This window comes from Carassius carassius, chromosome 21, assembly GCF_963082965.1.
Source record: "Carassius carassius chromosome 21, fCarCar2.1, whole genome shotgun sequence".
NCBI classification, from domain to species: Eukaryota; Metazoa; Chordata; class Actinopteri; order Cypriniformes; family Cyprinidae; genus Carassius; species Carassius carassius.
Window position 1 is genome coordinate 20,015,124 of NC_081775.1, and position 26,901 is coordinate 20,042,024.

General features: G+C 36.8%; 2 protein-coding genes across 2 annotated transcripts; both read left to right on the plus strand.

Moving 5' to 3' along the window:
* The first annotated feature begins 9,500 nt into the window (after positions 1-9,500).
* On the plus strand, positions 9,501-16,599 carry slc38a5b (solute carrier family 38 member 5b). The gene is made up of 15 exons (XM_059503708.1): positions 9,501-9,674; positions 10,411-10,480; positions 10,594-10,709; positions 10,893-10,966; positions 11,407-11,499; positions 11,868-11,949; positions 12,181-12,263; positions 12,434-12,492; positions 12,691-12,807; positions 13,428-13,507; positions 13,742-13,842; positions 14,058-14,182; positions 14,743-14,887; positions 15,182-15,279; positions 15,397-16,599. The coding sequence occupies exons 1-15, from the start codon at positions 9,616-9,618 to the stop codon at positions 15,499-15,501; spliced, it is 1,407 nt and encodes a 468-aa protein (XP_059359691.1). The 5' UTR covers positions 9,501-9,615; the 3' UTR covers positions 15,502-16,599.
* A 725-nt stretch (positions 16,600-17,324) lies between these two features.
* Positions 17,325-24,964, plus strand: wasb (WASP actin nucleation promoting factor b). The gene is made up of 12 exons (XM_059503722.1): positions 17,325-17,605; positions 18,206-18,346; positions 18,540-18,626; positions 18,761-18,857; positions 18,972-18,998; positions 19,080-19,115; positions 19,433-19,625; positions 19,712-19,754; positions 19,898-20,051; positions 20,449-20,849; positions 23,914-24,025; positions 24,711-24,964. The coding sequence occupies exons 1-12, from the start codon at positions 17,504-17,506 to the stop codon at positions 24,764-24,766; spliced, it is 1,449 nt and encodes a 482-aa protein (XP_059359705.1). The 5' UTR covers positions 17,325-17,503; the 3' UTR covers positions 24,767-24,964.
* The last annotated feature ends 1,937 nt before the right edge of the window (positions 24,965-26,901 follow it).

Below are 26,901 nucleotides of genomic sequence, written 5' to 3' on the forward strand. Positions count from 1 at the left end.
GGACTTGCGTGGACTAGGGATGAACGATTGGAAATAGACAGCAGTATATATGTTCTTATGTCTTTTACTATGTCTTAAGATGTCTTCTGTTGACTGGGAGCAGTGTGTATACACCCGAAATATCAACAAAAATGAACAAGTCACTCTTTCTATGTGAGGTTGTTGTTTAGAATAGAATTTAAGCATGGAATGTTTCTTTTAGATCAACTCCCAAGACAATGTAAGAAAATCAACCTGATAGGTTGAATATAAACTGTGTTAACATTCTCTCAGTTCTTCAAATGTTCCACAAAGTTTTCTTGATCAATAAAACAGAATTATATACTGTTTTGGACTGATACATTTTAGACTAAATTGGGGCTTTAAAGAGCTCAAAGTATCTAAAACATTCAAATGTGTTATGTAACTTGTAAGAGTACACCCAATGCATTGTGAGGAGTAGGCCAAGATTTATTCAGTAAAATCTTTTAAAGAGCAACAAGGTCATGTATTCGGGGACCAGAGACATCAAATTTCATTTAACTTGGTAACGTCAGTTTGGTTAGTCGTTCATTTCTTATGTAAACAAAAACTTTTATTTTGGATGTGATTAATTGTGATTAATCATTTGACAGCACTAATATTTATACATTTGTTGGTCATAAAATGTCATCTGATCTTGATCACAAGTGTACACACAAGTCACAAGTATAGACAAAATCTAAAGCTAACAACACAATTATAATCTTTAATTACTAAACACATTCCATTAAACATTCACAGTGCTGTGGAAAAAGTAAGTTAGTTGTTACTACTTTGATGACAAATAATAGTTTTTTGATAGTTGTTCATGAATCCCTTGTTTTTCCTGAAGAGTTGTCTAAAGAACTGCCCACTGTTCAGTAGAAAACTCCTCTAGGTTCTGTACATTCTTTGGTTTGATACAGTAACTGTATTATTTTGAGATCCATATTTTCACTTGGGACCAGCGATGGATTCAACAACTACACCACTATTACATTAAAAACATTTACTGATGCTCAGGAAGGTTTAAAAACTTTTGGAAAATGATCAGGAGTAGATTGTTTTTACTATGAAACATCCATATCTTATAGCTTCTGAAGGGCAATACTAAATGAAAACAAAAGAAGAAAAATAAAACACATTATCAAATGATGAAGATCAAATGACATCGTTTTGACCAATTAAAAACAATGAAAGAAAAAAGAAACTATTCCAAAGATTTTAAATACTTTTGCTTGTCACTGTATGTGAAAGTTGTGTAGGTTGTTCAAATACACATGAAACAGTAGGTGAATAATACTCGGATGTTTACCCGCTGTGACTTTGAATTTCACAGCCTGTGGACACTTTGTTATCCCAATGAGGCCATGTGAACTGTAACTTTAAGTCATCTTTTCAAATGCAATTCAAGACAAACTGCAGTTGATACCAAAAAATGTGGTTCTTCATGGTAAAATTATACTTGTTAACTCCCAAGGGCATTATTTTTGTGGTTATTTTATGTTGCATATAGTGCTCAAAGGACAATCTCAGCACTGCAGATGTAATATGCTGGATTGTTTTACAAATGCATAAAAGCACATACTTTATCAGTGTTCAAGAAGTATTTTCCTCATTGAATTTTGAACGTATTTTGAAAGTACATGGTGCTGAATACAGCAGGTTTCACTGTGCACTTTCCTTATCTGCAATTTGCTGTCCAAACACTTAGCCCCACCCCAAACTCATGCCACTGGTTGTGCTAATGTTGCTATGTCAGGTTAGTCAGGATGCTTAACCAGAATGTATTGGTAGCACGTCAGTAGTAAATGGCTTATTTATAGTCTCTGCATATAAGAAAGTATTTCATCGTTAATTTTAACTTAAATGTTGCTTAGTGCTAAAACTGGAGCGCCAGTATTTCGTCCACTGAGAACCACAAAGAACAACAGCCCCTTCTCTCAGTGGTTAATCTTATGTGCCTGAGATCATGACTTCATATAATGTCATTTTACTTACTAATTTTAGCTGTTGACATCAGGTAAAGCACTTCCTGTTTGTGCTGTAATATTTGTAGCACATAAAGTTCTGTGGCTATAGTGTGAAGAAAAAAAAACATTACTGCTAACATACCACTGATATCTGAAAGGAAAGGTAGAGGAAATCATTATCAGGTGGAAAATGAAAAGGAACGTGCTCAATTTTTTGAATGTGCGTTTATGGCACAATGTGCACACCGAAGTTGTGACCCACACAATTGATAAACCTCAAGAGGTTTCCGTGGCTCTTTTAAACGGATGTCCTGGACATATTAAGTATACATGGCCATAACAGGGAAATGAGCCTGCAGAAAGATCAGCGAGTGCATTGTGTGGTCTACAACAATGACCAGACCTGGCTTCTTACTCTGGCTTCCACTCTTTGAGGGTTGTGGGTTTTTAAAAGGTAATTCTGATGTGGAAAATGCATTCTGTAAGTACTATTCTATTAGCAAAAATTACTACGAGTTCACTCAAGCCTGCATTTTGGCACACAGATGTATGTGGCCTTTGAGGCGAGGGGATCATATTATCTCCTGGGAAAGGCTCTGGAAATTCAAGTATGGGCAAGTACACTACACTGTGTCTGCCAGAAAAAGAGCATTTGAGCACTCTAGCCAAGGCCTTAAAATGGATAGCAATATTGTGAGATGTTGACTTATAGGGAAAGAGAGTCTACAGAGAATGAGAGTGGAACGACAGGAAATGGATGGAGGCAAGAAGAGGAATGCCAGTGAAATGGGTGGAGAGATGGTGGTTGAAGATAGTATAGAGGGTGGGATCTGCTACCATACTATCCACAAATCTTTCTGCAATGTAGGTTTTAGTGTGCAAATGTGACTTACAAGTACGTTTGATCACTGTTTTAGGGCAATGCTTCTCAGATGGTTTTGCTTCAGATCCAGATGAGAGTGGTAAACCAAAATGTTGTTAATATTTAAATAATGAAATTATATTAACTATAATAAAAATATAAAATCTAATATTTACATTACTATTTAGAATTTAATATTTACATTATTTTCAAGTAACATACACTTAAACAACATTAAACAGTTTGGGGTCACAATGAATTTTTAATGTTTTTGAAAGTCTTTTATACTCTCAAAGTTTGCATTCATTTCATCAAAATACAGTAAAATCAATACTATTGTGTAATGTTATTAAAATTTAAAATAGCTGTTTTACATTCCAGTATATTTTAAAATGTCATTTATTCCTGTGATGGCAAAGCTAAATTTTCAGCAGCCATTACTGCACCCCCCAGAAACACACGATCCTTTAGAAATCATTCTAATATGCTGATTTGGTGATCAAGAAAACATTCTAACATTTATAATGAACCAAATCTGCTTAATAATATCCAAAATTGTTCAAATGTTTAGTTCATGATTTAATTTTTATTGCAAGTAAAGATATATATTGTTTTACCTCATATAGTTATTTTACAATGGTTTTCAAAGATGGCTTCATGTCACAAAAGCTGTCTACCTGTGCCTCAATTGGTTATCTTAGGAAATGTGATATGTTAAAATGCATTTTGCATTGTTTTCCCTGCAGTCCGAAAGTTAAGCTTTACTATATGAATGTTAAGTCTCAAGAATCTCTTAAAGGGGTCATATGATGCGATTAAAATTTTTCCTTTCTCTTTGGATTGTTACAAGCTCTTGGTGCATGAAGAATATCTGTAAAGTTGCAAAGTCTTAAGTCTCAAATCCAAAAAGATATTCTTTATCAAAGTTAAGACTGCCACACTCCTAAAATGGCTCATTCAAACACGCCCCCACATCGCTACGTCACTATGTGAAAATATTTGGTTAATGCCGCCCAAATGTTTACTCAATGAAAGAAGGCTTGGTTTCAATAACCACAGTTAACGCTGAAGCAGCCATTTCAACTTTACTTTACTGCACTTTATTTGGCCTTCCAAAAGTAGATGCATTTAGGAATCTTTAAGATTACTTATAACAGAACAGCAACGCATTTTATGGACAACCGTTTGTATCCGCCGTGCCATCAGCAGATGCCAACTAAAGCTCTATCATGCAAAAAGGAAGCCATATGTGAACATGGTCCAGAAGCGTCGTCGTGTCCTGTGGGCCAAGGCTCATGGACTATTGGACTATTTCAAAGTGGAATAGTGTTTTATGGTCAGACGAGTCCAAATTTGACATTCTTGTTGGAAATCACGGACGCCGTGTCCTCCGGGCTAAAGAGGAGGGAGACCTTCCAGCATGTTATCAGCGTTCAGTTCAAAAGCCAGCATCTCTGATGGTATGGGGGTGCATAAGTGCATACGGTATGGGCAGCTTGCATGTTTTGGAAGGCTCTGTGAATGCTGAAAGGTATATAAAGGTTTTAGAGCAACATATGCTTCCCTCCAAACAACGTCTATTTCAGGGAAGGCCTTGTTTATTTCAGCAGGACAATGCAAAACCACATACTGCAGCTATAACAACAGCATGGCTTCGTCGTAGAAGAGTCCGGGTGCTAACCTGGCCTGCCTGCAGTCCAGATCTTTCACCTATAGAGAACATTTGGCGCATCATTAAACGAAAAATACGTCAAAGACGACCACGAACTCTTCAGCAGCTGGAAATCTATATAAGGCAAGAATAGGACCAAATTCCAACAGCAAAACTCCAGCAACTCAATGCCTCAATGCCCAGACGTCTTCAAACTGTTTTGAAAAGAAAAGGAGATGCTACACCATGGTAAACATGCCCCGTCCCAACTATTTTGAGACCTGTAGCAGAAATCAAAATTGAAATGAGCTCATTTTGTGCATAAAATTGTAAACTTTCTCAGTTTAAACATTTGCTATGTTATCTATGTTCTATTGTGAATACAATATTGGCTCATGTGATTTGAAAGTCTTTTAGTTTTCATTTTATTAAAATTTAAAAAACGTCCCAACTTTTCCGGAATTCGGGTTGTACAATCTGGTGCTTCTGAATCAGTTACTGTAAGTAGTGTTGTAAGTGTGTTTGCGTGCACATGTGTGTGTGTGTGTGTGTGTGTGTGTGTGAGAGAGAGAGAGAGAGAGACAGGGTCACACAGTTTGAACATTAAAGCATGTCAACATATTCTTACACCAAATACACCAAATAATGATTTTTTTAAAAGGCATCATATGACCCCTTTAAATTCAATTCGGCAACAGCAAGTGAAGGGTTAAAAGTTATTCTATGTCCCAGCACACCTCACCCTCCCCCACCTCTTTCTCTGTTTTTCTTTTTCTCCCAGCCCCTCAATAATATGTCTCTACTACCCACCCTGCATGTTTTAACTGAGTGCTAAGAAGTCTAAACAAATAACTCAATAACTCCCTGAGAGTGAAATGTTGTCTGAGCCAAGTAACATTTAGCATTTAAAAATCAGAACCAGAATATTACCAACAGTCATCTAGTGCTGAGAAAAGCTGCTCCAGGTAACAGTCAGTCTGATCACACCAGTATTTCACACTTGAACAGGCAGTTATTGGGAGTGGTGCTGGATACGAGGTGGTCTTGTCAAAGAGAGGTTACAATCTCTTTCTCCTCCTGACTGTTGTAGGCAAGCTCCCTTTAGGGTGAAATTCTTTGCATATACACGAGTGTGACATTTTGCAGCTGACAAATCTATAGGGGATTTTTTTCACGAAAAGGTTTTTGATGTTCATTAAGTAAGACTTTGCTCAGTAGCAAGGTCGGAATCAATTCCATGCCTTTAAAGTCACTGATATTTGAGAAATGATCTTTTGTATGTGGTTTTAAGAGTAAACCTATTAAGTTAACAAAAGCTTCCCTTCAGGAATGTTGTCCATTTTGTTTCGGCTGTAGTTTACACATGACTCTGAGACTCATGACATTGATTTTAAAGCTCACACAATCGTCTTTGGTTAAACTTGTGGTTTGTGCTGTTGGTAACACTTTACAATATGGTTCTATATTGTAAACAGTATTTACTGAAACAGCTTACATGAAATAACACTTAAACCATTTATTAATATTCATTAATGTTCGTTTCTGAATATATAGGCTTACTAATATACAGTATTACTTTATATATAACATTACCTTAATATCCTGTAAGAAGTGTTTTCATTTTCGTTTTCATTTTATTTTGTGCTGTTGACAGTTTTGTAATTTTTTTATATTTCTTTTTAACTATAGTTTATTCATCTATAGATATTGATAGTTTGAAAGATAAGTGTATTAATTTGATTGATAGTTTTACTTTTAGGTAACAATAAAACAGATTGTTTATATAGATAATAGATTGTGTATAATCTAGCTCTCAATATAGTTTCTACTAGACTAAATGATCAGGGTTTTAAACTTCTGTTAGCAGTTTTTAGTACAATTTACTCTTCATTTACATAAATGAAAGTAAATGACAGTAAATTATATGTCTTTCAGTAATGAGTTTAGGCAAGAAATAATAATTGTGAGTTTATGAAAAGGTGCTATAACTTTCCAAAACATTCTTCCACAATGCATCATGATTGTTTATTTTGCTCACAGACATACATAAACATCACAAATTATGCAATTCTCCACTCCAGTCTGTAGATACTTCAGAATTACCATTCAGCCTGATGGGTTAGACACTTTAATTTGACTTTTCCACACGGTGTGGAATTTTGCCAAACCACAGTACAGAAGGTCAACATCTCAGGATGGCAACTCAATGTTACATTTTATAAACTATATATAATGACAATCCATTTATCATTTGAAGCTAATCAGAGTCACAAGCTCTTAAAAGAGTTCCATGTAAAATCATATTTAGATTTTCTAAATATGCACTGGACATTCTCAAAGCATATTATATTTTGAAATGTAATTCATTTTCATTTCATAAACCATATCTATTACAAGATTTTGTGTGTTTGAGGAAAGGCCAAAGTGTTAATCACCATGAGCTGGCAGTATGTTATTATTATAACAAATCTTATCAAGTTTTGGGTGTACAAGGTTGTGCTCGGAAAGCAGTTTGGGAACTACAGCTGGCAGACGCTGCTGGAAAGTTTCCAAACCTCCGAAGCCTGAGCCACGTATTCAGACTTGTGGCTGGATGTCACTGTGAATCTCATAACAGTAATTCACCTTGTTGCTTCTACCCACAGCATTTCACAGGGTCTTATAAACACGCTGATCTCATATTTGTTTACATATTTCTGATAGATTTGCCCTGGCACTGGCACATTTTTTTTTCCATTTACACTCTCTTACGTGTTCAAGAAACTGTGCGATAATTCGCATACACGTGGCAAGATACATTCTCAGTAGAGCTGTTTGAGTCACATACTGTTACGTTTGTTAGCATGTGACCATTATTCCCGCCATATGGAATAGATCCCACTGATTTTAAAATCTGAACCATCAGTAGGAAACCACTAGAGTTAATACTTAACATACTAGTGTTGATTTGACTGATGTCAGTCATAATAATGGGGTAAACATTTCATTCAATACTGTGCAGACTGTAGCCACATTGCATTACACAATATTTTCAAAAAGCTATAATAGTCTCTCAGTGATACTAAAAGAACTCTGACCTCTAGTCCTTATAAATGCTAAAAGACAGAATATCAAAGGTAGCGTCTGTCCAGAGACTGTTTTGGCCACTCTTGTCAGTCAGTAAAGATTTGATGTGTCGTAGCAACACAAAAACAAGAAGCATACTACTAAATCTTCTAGAGTTTCGGTCAACATTATAGTGTACACAATGCTTTTAGAGTTACGAAATGACTAAATGGAGCACAGAAGAAGTCGTAATGTTTAAGTCAAACACTGGAACAAGTTCCAAAGCCCTTCATCAGTGAATTCACACACCTATGAACGTCATTTTCTAACAGAACAATAATTTTCCTAGAAGTGCAGTGTTCAACATGCCTGTCAAATTAGTTCTTAAAAAAAAAAGTGCTTTCTCAGAAGTTGTTTCTTTATGAATGTCCATTTACACAACTGAAAAGGCAAGCATCCAAAATAAACCCAGAATTATGCAACCTTAAGAGCTGATCACAATTGAGGTGGTGGGAAAGAGACACATGGAGCTCATGTTTCCTAGAATTTGAGTTATATCTTGACAGCTCTCACGGTCTTCTCATTGGATAACTTTAATGAAAATTATGAAAAAGACTCTAAATAGTGAAGTGAAGAGTTCTATATGAACTATATGAAGTGTTCAAAAAGTGCTTTAACAGTCTCAAGCAGGGACGGACTGGGAATAAAAAATGGCCCTGGACTTTGACTAAACCCGGCCCAAAGCAATCGGCACGCGGAAGCTCGACAACAGTCTGTCTGCGCCATCTTTGTGTACTGTTGATTTAGACACTCAATTTAAACACTCTCTGTACTGTCAGGTATTTTGTCTTCTTCTCCTGTTATAACAGCATATTATACAATCTATTCCATGCTGTCTTAAAATGAATTTATTACTTAATAATCTTAATTAATTTATGCAGTAATTAATCTAACTACACAAATAATAATACCACATCTAAATGAAAATACACCATTACAAATGTAACTTCTGTATTCAAAATCTTCAAGGTTTGTAAGCATTAACTGTAACGTTACCAACATTTTTAAAAGTAAAAGCACAAAATATTTCTTAATATTAGCTACTGCATGTGGCATTTTACAGCTAAAATGTTGAAGTTTAGCTGCTTTAACTACTGTAATCATTAAAAATGTAGCAACCTGAATATCACTTCCTAACATCATCCCTAGCAAGTAACTCTTTCTCCTCTCATGTTCCATACTTACTGTATTTTCCGGACTATAAGTCGCACAATTTTTTCATAGTTTGGCTGGTCCTGTGACTTATTTATCAAAATTTATTTGACATGAACCGAGAGAAATGAACCAAGAGAAAACATTACCATCTACAGCTACGAGAGGGCGCTCTGTGCTGCTCAGTGCTTCTGTAGTCTACCACTGAAAAAATAGAGCGCCCTCTTGCTGCTGTAGATGGTAATGTTTTCTCTTGGTTCTTGGTTCTAAATAAATGCGACTTACAATCCAGTGCGATTTATATGTTTTTTTCCTCGTCATGACGTATTTTTGGACTGATGCGACTTATACTAAGGTGCGACTTATAGTCTGAATGAGGTGAAGACTGCATGCATGGTGGATGGTGGGCCGGCCCGCCGGCCATCCTGGAGTACCGGCCGTTCTGTGATTCTCCAGATCACACAGATGGCCAGTCCGCCCCTGGTCTCAAGTATCTGAGTTAAGGCTGCTCAAGAGTAGCGATTTTCAAAGATTTTGTAACATTAGAATAGACTAAGTTTTAGTCGTAAATACAGTACTGTATATGCTGCTGACTAAGTGACATTCATTTTGTAGTAATTTTATCTGATTTTTTCTTTTACTTAACCTGCCTTTTTGATTTGCCGTTTTATCAATGAGAACTTTCTACTGTACTGTTCCTTTTTTAGTAATTATTTTGTACTGTCTTATTAAAATGTTTTTATTGTGCAGCACGTTGGTCAACCCATGGTTGTGTTTTCTTTTTTTTTGCAGATCCACTTTAGAGAAAACACTTCACTCAACACTTCACAACTTTCACTGCTCCAAAGAAAAAAAGAAAGAAAGAATACGTCATGGAACTTCAGAAGCTAACAAACGGTCACCACCAAGACTTTCAACATCTTGAGGAAGGGTATGTGTCATTTATTAAAAGTGATTTTGCTTTCAAAACAGAATTGCGAATAAGCTTCCCGTGTCACTAAATCTGTCACTACATATCTATTTTCGATTGGCCTGCAGATTCATGCTAAAAGCAAACACACTATTCGGTTGCCTCACCATCTGCTTTTCTAGAACACCGCAGTCATAAACAGAGTTACATTTATTTTAAGTGAATATTTGGGTGAACCTAAAATTAACCTAAAAGGAAAATGTGAGCATTGCAACATCATTAAAATATTTTTTCCAGGGAGTGAGAAATTTAGCACCGCACCACAGCATAGCTCTTCACCTTATTAGCACACACGAAATTACCTTGGATTTATAGTCACATTAATGCATTCCATGCAGGTTGAACAAATCAGTGTTAACTGTTCAACATCAACATATTAAGTGATATCATCATTGACACATTTTATTACATATAAAAACATTTTAATGGTGTCTTGTAAGGCAAAAGAGTTACCTATGACATAAAATTTGAAAAGGGTCCTTGCTTCAGTTAATTTTATGAACCTGAACCTCCTGATTTACTGTTTACTGCCTACAAAATGAATGTCTGGGGACAGTAAATGTAAAGAGTAAATGAAAAGGGTGCAAACGGTTAACTGTAGTGAAGCAGGCTACGCCACCAACACTTACACATCAGACTTTTAAACTTTGTAGCATCATAACTAATGACCTCTGTGACTTTTGTCTATATGTTTTAGAGAGTCACCTGAACGAGAGGAGTTTTTACCACACAAGAGTGATGGAGAAAACCCCCCTCAGTTTACAGATGTGAGTGCAGAAATCAAGCTCATATTACTAAAGGAGCCAATTTTCACCAGTCTAACTAGTCGGTGGTTATTTTTCCCCACTCTTTCCCTTTTATTGTCTGTTGTTTCTGCTAGTTTGAAGGAAAGACATCATTTGGAATGTCTGTCTTCAACCTCAGCAATGCCATCATGGGCAGTGGGATTCTGGGACTGTCTTACGCCATGTCCAACACTGGTATCATTCTCTTTCTGTGAGTATCCCAGAATGCACCTCAAACCCCCAGTTTCACAACTAGATGCAGTGTAAGTGCACCATTTGAATGATCTAATAAACATTATATAAATCTTTGATAATTATTTGTACATATTTTCAACTACATAGAGCATTTACATGATACATATCATAATTTATGTTTTCTTTTCTGTTTTAACAGGATCTTGTTGACCTGCATTGCTGTCTTGTCATCATACTCTGTCCATCTTCTGCTGAGGAGCGCAGGGGTTGTAGGTACGGCCGATTCAAGAGATTTGGTCATTATTTATAACGTCTGTGTTATAAAAAATAAAAAGAGACTTTTAATATTGCTTCTTTTTGTACAGTGGGGATAAATGCCTCTATATAGTAGTTAAATGCTTCTATTTTGCATCATTTAAAAATATCATATAGCGATTTGAGAGTATATAATAAATAAGTAATATAATAATATATACACTTTTCAGAATGCCTTGTTCGTTGTCACCCTTTAGATATAATGACGATGAAGACAATTGAATATAAACGTAAAAAAATGTAACTAAACTTTAAATCTTTTTGATTATTTTCAGGTTAAATTAATTTTTTAATGCCATGTTTTCAGTGTGATGTCAGACTTCTGGACCCCACTATAATATAAGGATTTTTGTGAGTTCATCAGGATAAATCATTAAATCACTAACCTGTCTGAACAGGGATTCGCGCTTATGAACAACTGGGTAAACGAGCATTTGGACACCCGGGAAAAATACTGGCAGCTCTTGTCATAACAATGCATAACATTGGTGGTAAGTTAGAGTTTTGGGTCAGGTCTGATCTTATTTCCAAACTCCCTTCTTTCTCTGTATCTTTTTGCTGACTCTTCTGTTGAACACTGTACCAGGTCCAGTTTTACTGATAATGATGTATTATTCTCCATTAGATTGAAATAATATTTCTCTATAATTTGGTCTTTTAGTAGGACATGAAAATGTACATTTATAAAGGCTTTTAAATGATTAAAAGCCTTTAAAAATACAGTGGTTTAGTAGCAGTCTCTGACTCCACAGGCAAAAGTCACCTTAGGCTACAAGCCACAAAAATCTGCCATTTACTGTATAAGGGAATAAGTATGACCAAACTGTGTTTGATGAATCCGTCTCTCTCTTTATTTCAGCTATGTCTAGCTACCTCTTCATTGTGAAGTATGAATTACCTCTGGTTATTCAGGCTTTCCTTGGCCTTCAGCACAGCAGTGGGTGAGAAAACAATCATCTGCTGCTTATCCTCGTGATCTCCTAATGAGTCTAATTTAATCTAGCCAAGAATTAGATAACATTTTTGGGTCATCTAAGATAACTGGAACATTCCAGCCTCAGAGCAATCCAAATCCTTCGAATGTTTTTGAAATACACAAACATTTGCTAAGTTCCTTGCAGAATGTGAGTTGGCTGATTTTTCACTTTAACTTATTCTTTCTTTTTTTGAAGTGAGTGGTTCCTGAATGGCAACTATCTGATCATCGTTGTGTCCATTTTAATCATCTTGCCCCTAGCCCTGATGAGACGACTTGGTAAGCCATTCTGTTCTATGTTTGTTGTGAATCCATCCTTTTCTCATCCTTTCTATTTGCTTGTCACATTGCCAGTGTTCATAATATTGTCCTCTCAGAGTCTCCTTTGCTGAGTGATAATATAGTATAATATGAACGTATTGTGAAATATTTTCTGTTTTTTGTTGCAGGGTACTTGGGTTACACCAGTGGCTTCTCTCTGACGTGTATGGTTTTCTTCCTGATCTCAGTAAGTTCACTTAATGTTGTGGTCTGTGTGTGGGCTTTTTGTGAAAGCTCTCTCTGAGATCACTCAAAACATTGCTACTTCTCTGATAAACTCTTCAGCATTTTTCAATTTTTCTGTATCTCTTTCTCCTCTCTTGTCTCATTTTTGGCTTTCGTCCTCTCCTGTTTGTCATTTTAACTTCACTCTTGTGTTACCTAGGTCATCTATAAGAAGTTCAACATCCCTTGTCCTTTTGATGGTTTCACCAACCACACAGCTGAAAACATATCTATTGATGTTGAATGTGAAGCCAAATACTTCACTATCAACCAGCAGGTCAGGAACTGTCCTTAAGTACTGTGTTTAAAGGGTTAGTTCACCCGCGAATGAAAATTCTTCCATCTTCTACTCACCCTCGAAGCATCCTATGTGTATGTGTCTTTCCTCTTCCTCACAGTCAGCAGAAGTGAGAAAAAAAGTGTTTATTAGGTTTGAAATCTGGATATTTATCTTACAAAAATGCATGGATTTGCTACAGGAGGTTTTATTCACCCCCCGGAGCCATGTGAGGGACGTTTTATTACAGATTTGCACACTTTATTTCACATCTTCTGAAAGGTTGACAACAAAAACCCACTTACCCCCACTGAAAGGCTTTGAAGAACAAGGACAATTTTTAATATAACTCCGATTGGATTATTCTGAAAGAGGAAAGTCACATACACCTAGGATGCTATAGGGTGAGTAGAAGATGGACGGATTTTCATTCTCAGGTGAACCCTTTAAATCTTTACGACCTCCACACCAGGTCAGACAGGAAATGCTTAGTACATAGATGGAAATAAAGTTACCAAGTAACTACTAATTTCAGTATGATGACACAAGTGTGAGACTGCCTTACTGTGAGAGATCAGGAACGTCCTTGTGTAATTTCAGTTACTCTGGTTGTTTTGCAGACAGCCTACACAGTTCCCATCTTGGCCTTCGCTTTTGTATGCCACCCTGAGGTGCTGCCAATCTACACCGAGCTGCGCAAGTATGTTCAGAAAACACATACTGCTCTCTATGAAGATATTCATGACCATTAATAATGGTGGTCACTGTTTGAAAACAAAACGTATTTCTTTTGACACACTTATCATTCAAAACTTTTAAATTGTATCAAGACATTGAGTGTTTAAAAGGAAGATTCTCTATTATTTTGTTGCAAAAAGAGAGACATGAGTCCAAAATAAATATAATTTTATGATTGTTGTTTTGATACCTCTAGTCCCACAAAAAGACGCATGCAGGCCATTGCCAACGTGTCCATCCTGGGGATGTTTGTCATGTATCTGCTCACTGCCATCTTTGGCTACCTCACCTTTTATTGTAAGCACTCTGGATTATAAATTACAATTTTTGTCTAATGCTGCAAGCGGGGCATCACCAATGCTGTCTGGTTATAGGCGAGACTCACATTTGTCGCTGCCATAGTTATTTCAAAATAAACAAGTTTTGGGACCTGTATCTGTTTACTTGTGTGTGTAATTTAAGCACAGTCTAGAAAAAAATTGTTAATTTCAATATATATGAATCTCTCTCAGTAAACACAGAGGCAGAACTTCTACACACCTACAGCAAGGTGGATCCTCTGGATACGCTCATCCTGTGTGTGCGTCTGGCCGTGCTGGTGGCTGTGACTCTGACTGTTCCTGTTGTGCTCTTCCCGGTAATGAGACTCTTTATTGACAGAGTTACATGGTGACATCCAACTAGCTTTCCTAGATTATATTTCTGAAAAAAACAAAACTATGTTGTTACATACTGTCAAAATTAAAAGGGATACTCCACACAAAAATGACTTTTTGGACTATAATCCAGCACTTCCAGCAAACTGTCATATACTTGGTTCATGAGAGCTTGGTAAAGCGCTATGTCAGCACTATGAACCTGTGTAAGACAGTTAGCGAGAAACAATCGTTTACAGTTTAAGAAGTTTCAAATACTACTGGGGTTATAAATATTGCATCATCAGGTGATGCAATAGGGAGGTCCCATACATTTGCATTACATGGACAGAGATGGGTTATTTTAAAAAAAATCTTTGTGTTAATTTGAAGAATGGAAGGCATATACATCTAGGATGGCATGAGGGTGAGTAAATGAGAGAATTTTTTATTTTTGTTTTGGGTGGAGTGTCCCTTTAATGTTGAAAGACTGAGTAAACAATTTTTGAATGCAGGGCAGATGTTTCAATTATTATTATTTTTTTTGTCATACTGTTTTCAGATTCGCAGAGCCCTTCTTCAGCTTCTATTTCCTGATAAGCCCTTCCATTGGGTGCGTCACATCTCTATTGCATTGTGTCTCCTTGTTGTAGTCAACGTGCTTGTCATTTCTGTGCCCAACATTCGTGACATTTTCGGCATCATTGGTAAGTAAATAATGAAAATTGTATACATGCACCTAAAGAAAATACTAGTGCTTGCAATGCAGCTAAAAGAACATTACTGTAGTTTTAGTCTAGTTGCAAGAAAATGTAATAAGCATCAAAATACTTATCACATACAAGTATTGGGAAAATAATGACTGAAAGTGACTTCTGTGTAAGCTGTGGTACCTACAGTACATCTCTTTGACTACTGATACTATTGACAGTTAGCAAAACTAATGTGACCACACCTTCAGCTTAGAAGTGACATTCATTTTTTTTTTTCATTTTTTATAGGTGCAACCTCTGCTCCAAGCTTGATCTTCATCCTCCCAGGTCTTTTTTACATCCGTATCGTTTCCACCGAACCAATGAACTCAAGACCAAAAATTCAGGCATGTCTTAAATTTTCTCTACATTTATAAATACATTTAAAGAGAATGCAATTTTATTATGGTTACCTGTTAGTCAGATGTTCGTAGTCATTAAAAGCTCCTGCTCTTGTGTTTCAGGCTGCCTGCTTCACTGCTCTGGGCTTCATCTTTATGAGCATGAGTTTGACGTTCATCACGCTGGATTGGGTCTATGGAGAGAATCGAAGTGGAGGAGGTCACTGATCTTCAAACGCAATACTGTAAGGGTCCAAAAAGCCTTCTTAGAGGAACATCACTACCCCTCTCCTGAACTTGAGAGAAACCAAAACATCACTTAGGCTGGACCCAACTCTGCTCAGATCTGTTTTCCCACTGAGTAAGGAAAGGACTGATGTCCTGCCATCTTTAAAATAAAAATGGATAAAAATCCTATTATGTTTATGGTGGAGGATTTCTGGGAGACACAGAAATGTCACGCCAATTTGAGGCTGTTTCTAGCAAATGGGCCTCGTAACGATTAATGATACTTGTGTTGGAGATGGAAGTCCGCTAAATAGCTTTAAAATTATGCTAAAATATACAGCAGAAACCAAAATCAACAACTGGAGAGGTTTGTTTTGTCTGATGGATACTAGGAAACAATCAAGTTTGTCACATATCATCTGTTTTGTTGTCCTCATCAAATGAAAGCCATAGTCCCAGAGTGCAATACTAGGGATATTGAAATATATTTCCCTGCTTCAAATTGTTCATTAAAAAACCTTGCTCATGATAAAGAAATTCAATATCATCTCAGAATGGCTGCAGACCTGAACTGATTATGTCAGTGTCTGTTATATCGCGAGAATGAAATTGATGCATTTTTGAAATTGACCAGAAAAAAGAAATATTACAGTTGAATTGATATAAATGGCACTACAATTGAAAACAGACAATCAGCTTTATACTGTTTCAGTTTTTATTTTGTTCTTTTCTCTTTCTGTTGGATATCATATATTATGTCAAACAAATGTGAGGTACATACAGTTGCAGTATTTTGTGGTGCAATGGAGTGGAATGCCATTTATTTTGAGGAACAGGTGAATAACTATGATAAAGGTGTTTAATTACATTGCTGTTATGCATATAATGATGCAAACAAAGCCTAACCTGTGAATTCAGTGATTCATGCCATATTCTCAATGAGTTGTCAATCTAACAACAGTATCTGTCATGAATTGTCCAATCCATCTCTAATTATTTTAATTAAGTTATATAGGAATTGATGTAAAAGTAGTTGTATAGGCTGTCTGTAAATGAAAAACTATTAAATAGGAAACAGAAATTTTTTTAGACGCCACTTTAGACTGTGAGACAATGCAATGCTTGAATATGATCTCAATGCACACCCACTCACAGTATCAGACCATTGCTAATACCATTAAAGAATGGCAATCCCCCTCCTCTTCAAGTTCCCACTGTCCTGCAATGCCTATTTATTCTATTTTAGGGGAAATAAAAACTCTGTGTTTGTTTGTTAATTAGAAAACAGATGCCAAAATTGTATGAGGTTAAAGATCGACAGTTCCAATGTGAAACACAAATGCACCAAAGAGAGTTGGCAGTGGAACAAGTGCCTTTTTTCTACTGCTTTTACATTTGTTTGTTGGTTTACTGAACTGGCCTTTGACTTTGTCATACTTGCTGTTTTCAATAAAGATCGTGTGGTCAGTATTAAAAAGTGCAACATGTACGTATTTCATTTTTTGTTTACCCCTGTGAGGACAGTGCCATTTATAATGTCTTTTTATTGAATCCCTTATGACATATGAAACCACTATATCAGTACTGACATCTTATTGTTCATTCCTTTACTTATTTTTCCTATACATTTTTTTTTCAACATGTAAAAAAAAGTTACATATATATAAAACAACCAATAGGTGGGTTTTCCGTATTTTACCCAGCATTTTTTAGACTATATATTATTAAAAAATTTTCTTATATGAGTGAAGGAGGATGTACAAGGCGCTCCTCCTTCTTTATGTGAGCGAAGGAACACATGCCTGTCCACGACATTCTGAGAGCAGATCTGCGCAGTGGTTTTGTTCTTCCTGTTCTCTTTTGCTGTGCTGCATTTACATCAGATTGCAGAACACGGAAGCAACAGTTCCTTCGAACCATTTGGCTGTTCTAAAAAGGCTTCAGGCAGGTACTTCGGGTTAAGCAAGGGCCCCAGGCGTGGAGTCCATTACATCAAGGAGAGATGAGCAGAGGAAAAGCCAAGGGGCAGGAGAACGTGCCCAGTTCTCTCCTCAGCAGCCAGGAGAATGAACGCCTACTAGAGCTGCTGGGAAGAAGATGTGTGGTGAGTGAAGTCACTTTGATTACAAGACCAATCACGGATGGACTTTGTGTCCCACAGAGGATGTTTTGGGGATATAAATCAATATATCAGGTATAAAAGAGAAACTCCTGGTGCAGAAGTCACAGATGAGATTGGAACTGTTACAGATGAGATTGGAGCTGTTACCGCTGATGTCAGTTAAAGGTCAAAGTGAGACTCAGCTTTTCAAGCTGTTTTCATTGTCTGTGTGCGGAATGAAAAAGATGAAGAGACTGCGTACAAAACAAACTGTTAAAGAACATGCTGTAAAAGCCAAAGTATTTAATCCAAAGCAAATTAATTTAGCAATTAGCTCTACCTAGGAAAACTTACATTATTAAAAATAATGTTTTCTTTAGAATATACATTTCACAACATTGTTAACCTTTCTGCAGTGACAAATTATGTATGTAATGGCAAAGTTTAACTGGAGAGTGACAGGAAATGCTGTTTCTGAGGCCACTTCCTGTAGTCGTAGAGGATGCTGATGTCTTTGCTTTTGCTTTTGTTTTAATACTTCACTCATTAATCTTTTATTAATTCACTTTTATGTAAGTTTATTGTGTTTGTGTGTGTGTGCAGACCATGGCCACAGCAGTTGTTCAGTTGTACATGGCTCTTCCTCACAGTCCTACCCAATGGAGTCTCCAGCATACAGGAGTTGTGTGTTTCGTTAAGGACAATCCTAAACGTTCATACTACATCCGGCTCTATGACATTAAGGTTAGAAATTCAAGAAGATGAATAGCCCAGGATGATAAATAGGTACTGTGGCCAAGCAGACTGAAATTAAATAAAGATACACTTCTGCTTAGAGATATGAGTCACAGCAACTCAACTCAGCTCATGAGGTCATACGACTTTGATCATATTTGTGCACGTTCATATTATTTATTTATTTTTCATTTATTTTCAGGAAGGCAAAATGGTTTGGGAGCAAGAGCTGTATAATCAGATGACATATTGCTGTCCAATGAGATTCTTCCACACTTTTGCAGCTGATGTGGGTACAGGCCCTTTAATAACAATCTCAATACAAGCCAAAACTCAACGCTGTGTAAAACGCAAGTTTTCACTGGAAAATCAAAACCTTACAATCTGAGAGATCTAATATATTTGAATGCACTTGTGTCTCAGGACTGTCAAGTAGGTTTGAACTTTGCCAGTGAAACAGAAGCTGAATATTTCAGAAACATGATTGTGGAAAAGATTAATCAGAGGTCCAGTCACCAGGGTCAGTTACTGTCATTCTCATTCATATTTTATATGAATTTTTGCAAGGCTCAGTACCCATAAAACCTTATATTTCATCAGTATCTCTGTGCCTTTTTTATATATGCATATTTAGAAAAGAAACAGCATGCTCCTTCTGAAGGTATGTGTGCACAAGGTTAAACATACACTTAGTATTAACTGTTGGTTAGCATTTTAAGGCTGGTTTTATTTTGATTAACAGAAAACCGGCCACTACCACAAACCCCTCCAACAAATGGTGAGTCACTTTTAAACACTTCATGCAGAAGTGTCAGTTCGGTCATCATTACTAACCTCATCTCCAACCTGGTAAGACTTTCTTTCTTCTGTGGAAAGCAAAAGAAGATTTTTTGAAAAATGTCCCAGTGTTTTTTTTCTTCTTATGTAATGAAATTCAATTGTGTCTAAACTTGTTTTAGACAACTGCATTTTGTGTTCAGCAGAAGAAAAAAGTTAATTTTGGGGTCAAATGTCCCTTTAACTTTAACATTTCTTGCAGTGAGCACATGGTCTAACTCATTGATAAATGTAAGTGTTTATATGTCCAATAAACAGGTCCAGTTTCACAGCCAACTATAATGGCCACGGTGGACATCCAGAACCCAGATATTGTGGCATCAAGATATCGCTCCCCCTCAGTGCCAACCCCCGCACCAGCCTCACTCTCCTTAGGCAAAAAGGGCAAAAAGGGAAAGAAAAAAGGCCCAAAGCTCACAAAGGCAGATATCGGAGCTCCTAGTGGATTCAAGTAAGAGAATTTTCCCATAAGTTGGAAACTCACCTTGTGTTTTGTTTCATTTGTTTGACGTGATGCTGCCTCTCATTCCTCTTCAGACATGTCACTCATGTTGGATGGGATCCAAACTCTGGTTTTGATGTAAGAAATGTCCTTTTTCCTTAAAAACTGCATAAATCAAGTTTCATCACATAAACTGATACTTAATGCTTTTTCTAACAGCAATTATAAAGGTAAAAAGTAACAAACCTCTATATATGAACACTGATTTTGGCCCCCTCTAGACCAACAATCTTGACCCTGACCTGAAGAAATTGTTCAACAGTGCTGGTATCAGTGATGCCGAGCTGGCAGACAAAGAAACATCTAAGATCATCTATGACTTCATTGAGCAATCTGGAGGCCTAGACGCCGTAAAAGAGGAAATGAGGAAACAGGGTGAGCTCATTCAAAAATCAAAATTTGAAAAATTCTGTGTGGAATACTTGGACATTTTATTTGGATCATTTCACCTTGATAAGATACTTAATGTCAAAATGACATGGAAATTCAGATTTATTTTGTAAATGCATCTTTATTATCTTCTTGTAAGTGATTAATCTATGCATACTTCAATTATTTTTCATTTTGAGCTCTTTCTTTTTTTTAATCTTTCGATGAAATGGACAGTATGCCAGACTTCTCCAATCATTTCTTCTGCATAAACAATCTTTCTCGCAATCAACCACAAACTCAAATTCAGATCTGCCTCCATCCAATCAACAACCAATCAATAGAACCAAGTCCCGGTTCTTTTTTTTTTCATTTGACTTTAATTATGCTTGTCGCCCAAAAGATCCTCGTTCTGCCCCTGCACCTCCTCCACCTCGCGGCAGGTGTCCACCAGTCCCAGGTCCACCTGGACGTCCTCCACCACCTTCACGAAGCCCTGGACCCCCGTTTCGCGGTCAACCGCCACCTGCACCACCTGGAGGGCGTTCTGGGCCTCCACCCCCTATGCAATGTTCTCTCCCACCACCACCACCCCCCAGCCACAGTCACAAGCCACCTCCTCCACCTATGGGTGGCGGTGCACCGCCTCCACCTCCGCCCCCACCTCCTCCACCGCCACCACCTTCTTCAGGCAGTAACATCCCCAGTAGTCCTGGCAGCTCAGCACCACCTCCTCCTTCCTCTGGTGGTGGAGGACGAGGAACCTTATTGGAGGAAATTCGCCGTGGACGTGTGCTAAAGAATGTACGTGAGATTCAGATCCAATGCATTTTGTTCAGTCGTTTCTATAAGTATTAAGGGCTGTCCATACTAACGAAAACTTGATAATAATCATTATAATTCAATTAGAATAGGCAAATCAGCATTACAGATATAATGATAGCGATACAGAGCAACAATACCAGTGGAATCACTTTCAGAACTAGCCTATTTTTTATGTTATTGTACCTTTATTATTTTGTGTTATTTATCTTTATTATTTATATATATATATATATATATATATATATATATATATATATATATTTATCTTTATACATATCTACATATACAATACAGACCAAAAGTTTGGACACACCTTCTCATTCAAAGAGTTTTCTTTATTTTCATGACTATGAAAATTGTAGATTCACACTGAAGGCATCAAAACTATTAATTAACACATGTGGAATTATATATGGAATTATATACATAACAAAAAAGTGTGAAACAACTGAAAATATGTCATATTCTAGGTTCTTCAAAGTAGCCACCTTTTGCTTTGATTACTGCTTTGCACACTCTTGGCATTCTCTTGATGAGCTTCAAGAGGTAGTCACCTGAAATGGTCTTCCAACAGTCTTGAAGGAGTTCCCCGAGAGATGCTTAGCAATTGTTGGCCCTTTTGCCTTCTGTCTGCGGTCCAGCTCACCCCTAAACCATCTCGATTGGGTTCAGGTCCGGTGACTGTGGAGGCCAGGCCATCTGGCGCAGCACCCCATCACTCTCCTTCTTGGTCAAACAGCCCTTGATGCCTTCAGTGTGACTCTACAATTTTCATAGTCATGAAAATAAAGAAAACTCTTTGAATGAGAAGGTGTGTCCAAACTTTTGGTCTGTACTGTATGTGGTGGGCAGTTGTGGCCTAATGTTTAGAGAGTCAGGCTTGTAACCTGAAGGTTGTGGATTCAAGTCACAGGTCTGGCAGGGATTGTAGGTGGTGGGGGGTGAATGCATAGCACTCTCATCCACCCTCAATACCACAACTGAGGTGAGACCCTTGAGCAAGGCACCAAACCTCCAACTGTTCCTTGGGTGCCGTTTCACTGGGTTTGTGTTCACTACAGTGTGTCTGCACTTGGATAGGTTAAAGGGATAGTTCACCCATAAATGAAAGTTAGATGTTTATCTGCTTACCCCTAGGGCATCCAAGATGTAGGTGACTTTGTTTCTTCAGTAGAACACAAATTATGATTTTTAGCTCCAGTCGTTGCAGTCTGTCAGTTGTACAATCCATGGCAAATGGAAACAAAATCTATGAGAGTAAAAAAACATGCACAGACAAATCCATATTAAACCCTGCAGCTCGTGACGATACATTGATGTGTAAAGACACAAAATGATCAGTCCGTGCAAGAAACTGAACAGTATTTATAAAGTTTTTTTTTTTAACCTCTGATTCACACAATGTCTGAACTGAAGAATGCTTCACGCACTTGTTCGGACATTGCGTGAATCAGAGGTAATATATATAGACGGTTTCAACAGCAACAACATAAACAAACATTACTGCGCATGCGCGCTTTTGTGGACCTAACTTAACTTCAGGTAGACTTCCAAATAGAATCAATAACAACAGCCAAGTCCCTCTAGAGTAGATATTTTTTGATAACAAACAAAATATGTTTGCTGCATGGATCAGGCGGACTTAATGAAAATGCAAATCCATTCTTTGGCAGCAGGAGATGTTTTAAAGCATAGACATAAAGGGTGAGAAATAGAGGTTTCCCCAGTAACAGCTGTAAACAAAGCAGAGGTGGTACGCTCACACGCTGCTTTATCAGGCATATAACATGCAAGTCTTTCTTCAGAAATACAGCGATATAAAAAACACCTGTGCCTCGTTTTTATATTTAAACATATAAATGTAAGGGATTATTATTATTAAACGTGCAGTACGTAACGTTACTCATGTTTATTCAGCGAAGCCTTTTTGAAAATCGATCAGTTTTAAAATTGTGGTGAGTTTCCAAAAATAAATAAATGTATGGGAAACACATCCCGCAGCACAACCACCTGAGCCCTCAGTCTACTCATCGCCTTGACTTTAACTGCGTTTGTAGAAGGCACTGCAGCCAGAGCGATGTACACAACACAGACCGGAAGTTAACTTAGGTCCAGGCGCGTGCGCCCGATGAAACAGTCTATATATATATATATATATATATATATATATATATATATATATATATATAAATACTATCATTACGAGCCACAGGGTTTCATTTGGATTTGTCTGTGCATGTTTTTTTTTTACTCTCATAGGTTCTGTTACCATTTGCTATGCCTTGTACGATTGAGAAACTGCAACAATGGAGCTAAAAAAAATTGTGTTCTACTGAAGAAACAAAGTCACATACATCTTGGATGCCCTGGGGGTAAGCAGATAAACATAAATTTTCATTTTTGGGTGAACTATCCCTTTAAAGGCACAATATGTATTTTTTTCACCGTTAGAGGGCGTGCATTCAAAATAAACAAAGACCAGGTAGCGTAGTTTGATAATGCCGTGACTGAGTTGTCATCTTCATCCTCACAGCCGATACAATGCGAATGGACTTGGGCATATGTGGGGTTGTGCATATGTGGGGGAAAAAAAGCATAGCTGTTTTATCATACTAGATACATTTGAAAGTTTTGTTATAACACACAAAGCATAACCAGAAATCTAGGGGTTATGACATCATTGGCAAGCGACACACTAGATAAAATTGCTTATTTTTCTGGATTTAAACATTCTTCATTTAGGATAATGTAAGTACACAAGTCAGCAAAATATTAAACACTGTTCTAGTGGTTTTTAGATATTTTAATAAAAAATCTTACATTTTGTGCCTTTAAATGCAGAGCACAAATTCGAAAAAGCACAGTTTTGGGCCACCATTCTTGGCCATGTCACTTCACTAATATATATATATATATATATATATATATATATATATATATATATATATATATATATATATATATATATATATGTCTTAGTTTAAATTGATTTTTTACTGTGCTTTGTTTGGGTATAACCATTGTTTTGTGGTTTTTATGTCAGGTGACTGAATCCCCTGACGCTAACCCTCCAGGTCAGGATGAATCCTCAGGGGGAATTGTGGGAGCTCTGATGATGGTGATGCAGAAAAGGAGTAAAGTTATTCATTCATCAGGTAACTCATTCAATGAATATATTATTTTCACAACCACGGGTCATTCAAAACATGAGTTAACAAGATCCTTGGTTATCTTTTTCCATATTTCACATTTGTACATCGCGTCTTTATGTTCTTATTTGAATATTTGCTTTGTTTAATTGACTGGAGGAACACAGTAGGCCTATGCACTCGAGCTGTTTAAATAACGGCTGGTCTCCTTATTGGGCATCAGTTTGACTTACATTTTTCCTGACAGTCTAATCCATTTTGTCCTGGACCATCCATGTAAGAATATACGGTTATTTCTTCAATTGTATTAACGGGTCTTATGTTACTTTTTGACACGTTACTTTCTCTTAAAACACTAAAACAAAATGCCGCGCAGCGCGTCAACGTTTCTGGGATTGCGCAGAGCTAATGAATATTTAAAGAACAATCGCCGTTTAGTTTTTTGATTGGTTGGTTGTTCTACGCACAAACTCTCAAGATAAGACGTGGCACAAAACACCAGTAAACAGAAAAGAGTGCATTAAAATGTATTTTCAAGTTGCTGCTTGCATATAAAGGCGCGCTATCGAAAAGACGATTGTCTTTTAAATGTAGCCTATTTCTTTGACGTGCACGTTTTAGTAGCTATCTGCATAATCTTTTTATAATTATATGCAAACAAATGCAAACTTTTTTCTTATTCTTTCTGCAGAAGATGATGAAGATGATGGGGGTGATGAAGACGAAGAAGATGAATGGGATGAATAATGCTTCTCTCAGCTCTTGGTTCAAAAACTTGTGCTATATCCACCAATTCATAACAATGAGTTTATAAATCGGATGCTCACTGGAAATAATTTTAGCAATAGACATGGAATCTTCAGGTTATTCCAGAAAAGAAAGTTGCACCGAATGATCTGAAGATCTTCTGTAAATCCAATAAAGCAATAAAACCCTAACTTTGACGCGTCTGTTTGAAAGACTGGTCTGTTTTCATCTCCAGCTTTCACTTCTGTAGCTCAGCAGTAGTTCAGTTTGAGTTCATTTACGAAGAAGTAACTTTAGCTGTGCCAAACCAGGAGTGGTGTTAGATTTCATCCAAACATAGGACTGCCAAGTTAAACCACAGCTTTATGTTGGATATTTCCTTCTGTGTGCAAATACTTTTGACTCAACAACTGTCTTATTCCAAATCGGTCTCTTTTAACTACAAACCCAGTGATGTTATTCTTATCGAGATAATTAATCTATTTTTCTGGAGCCATGTAGAATGTTCTGTACATCTTTTGGCTGCACAAAACCTCCCCCTACAGGACAAATATGGAACTAACAAAAACGTTTTCAAACAGTAATAGGCTAATTAGTATTTATGATACTTTTTGATATAGATATGTCAATTGTTCAAAGAATTAGAACAATAAATAAACAAACAGCAGTTTATTGTTATTGCATTTAAAAAACAACTATAAGGACTCCCAAATCCCAGGATAATAAAATAATATTTATCACAATCACATTAACATGAACCTACATAGACATTGGTAAATACAAAGAGGAAGTATTTAGGAAGTTTCTGTTTAGCACAACAACCAACACCAAAGGAAAGACACAACAGGACAAAGAAAGTCTATGTGGCATTAAAGTTCTTCAGAGAAGTTGTGTGGGATGTCCTTCTGCATAATAACATCTCTGTGGAGAGGAAAGTGTGGTTTGGACTCTAGAATATGTTCTCTACCCTTCAAGACCAGATAACATGTCTTGGGTTAAAACCACAGAGCGTTTCTTTGAGTGCTTTTTATACACAGTCATAAATATTCCTCCAACATCCAACGAAGAGAAACGGTCTCTTATCCTTTCAAAAAATGACATCAGCAGGCTAGACAAAGTATATGTTCTCAGAAGAAAATTACACAACACTTTCTCTTGCCTTTGTCTTTTAGTTTGGTGTCAGGTGATATTCCATAGAAAGTGCTTGAAGAGGTAGACATTTCTGGCTTAAAATACACTGTAACTTTGAAATATTTCATGCCAACTGATAAAAAGAAATTATTTTTGCCCATATTTTTTTATGGAGAACCTCAAGGTTAATTTAAATGTTTCACATGTTAAAATGTATATGTCTACAGGTTAGCTGATTATGGTTTCTTCAAAAACATCTACCTCTTTCTCCTCAGCATCTCTCTATGTGTCCTGGTCCTGTTATTAAACAATACATACAATGACATTTCCCATCAAAACCAGCCCTGTCCCACCACCAAAGAGCACAACACAATGAATATGTACACTCTCACAATAAATACGTTGTATGGTGTGGGTGAGAGAGAGAAAAAGAGAAAGACAGAGGGTCACATGACAGATGAGGAAAGAGAGGAGGTTAGTTTTTAACTCCTGACCAGTGACTAGTCGAATACATACATTTCTATGTACAAGTGTCATTGTCACACAACACAAAGCACAGATACTGTGTTCATACACGAGCAAAAAACATGACCACATATCACCATTAACAAACCGTGGAATACAAAATGTTTCAATCGATGGACTGAGAGTGAGAATGTTTTTAGTGGTCTGACTATCATCAGAGTCCAGAGTCAAAGAAAAGAAGAGACCAGACTGAAAAACTGTATCTACTGTATATACAGCAGCTCAAATCAGGGATGATCCCTTCACTCATAGTAGTTAGGGACAAGCATTTGTTTTACAAGATGACAAAAAATGATAACTGACTTGTATTTTGGTTGCAATCAAAATTGAAATGTGAAGTATGTATCAGGGCTTTTCACATTATTGATCACAAAGGAGAAATTCCGATGCATAAAAACTATAAACAACTTTTATTCTTTTCATTTTCTAGTGTTTCATTATCATTTTGGTCCACAGTCTTGTCCAAATAAAACATTTAC

Bases quoted from the DNA above. Each gene is read 5' to 3' on its own strand.
- wasb (XM_059503722.1), top strand. From the start codon at position 17,504: ATGAGCAGAGGAAAAGCCAAGGGGCAGGAGAACGTGCCCAGTTCTCTC. The intron at 17,606-18,205 runs GTGAGTGAAGTC...GTGTGTGTGCAG, and splicing joins TGCTGGGAAGAAGATGTGTG to ACCATGGCCACAGCAGTTGT. The intron at 20,850-23,913 runs GTACGTGAGATT...TTTTTATGTCAG, and splicing joins GTGGACGTGTGCTAAAGAAT to GTGACTGAATCCCCTGACGC.
- slc38a5b (XM_059503708.1), top strand. From the start codon at position 9,616: ATGGAACTTCAGAAGCTAACAAACGGTCACCACCAAGACTTTCAACAT. The intron at 12,264-12,433 runs GTAAGCCATTCT...TTTTTGTTGCAG, and splicing joins AGCCCTGATGAGACGACTTG to GGTACTTGGGTTACACCAGT. The intron at 13,508-13,741 runs GTATGTTCAGAA...TGATACCTCTAG, and splicing joins ATCTACACCGAGCTGCGCAA to TCCCACAAAAAGACGCATGC.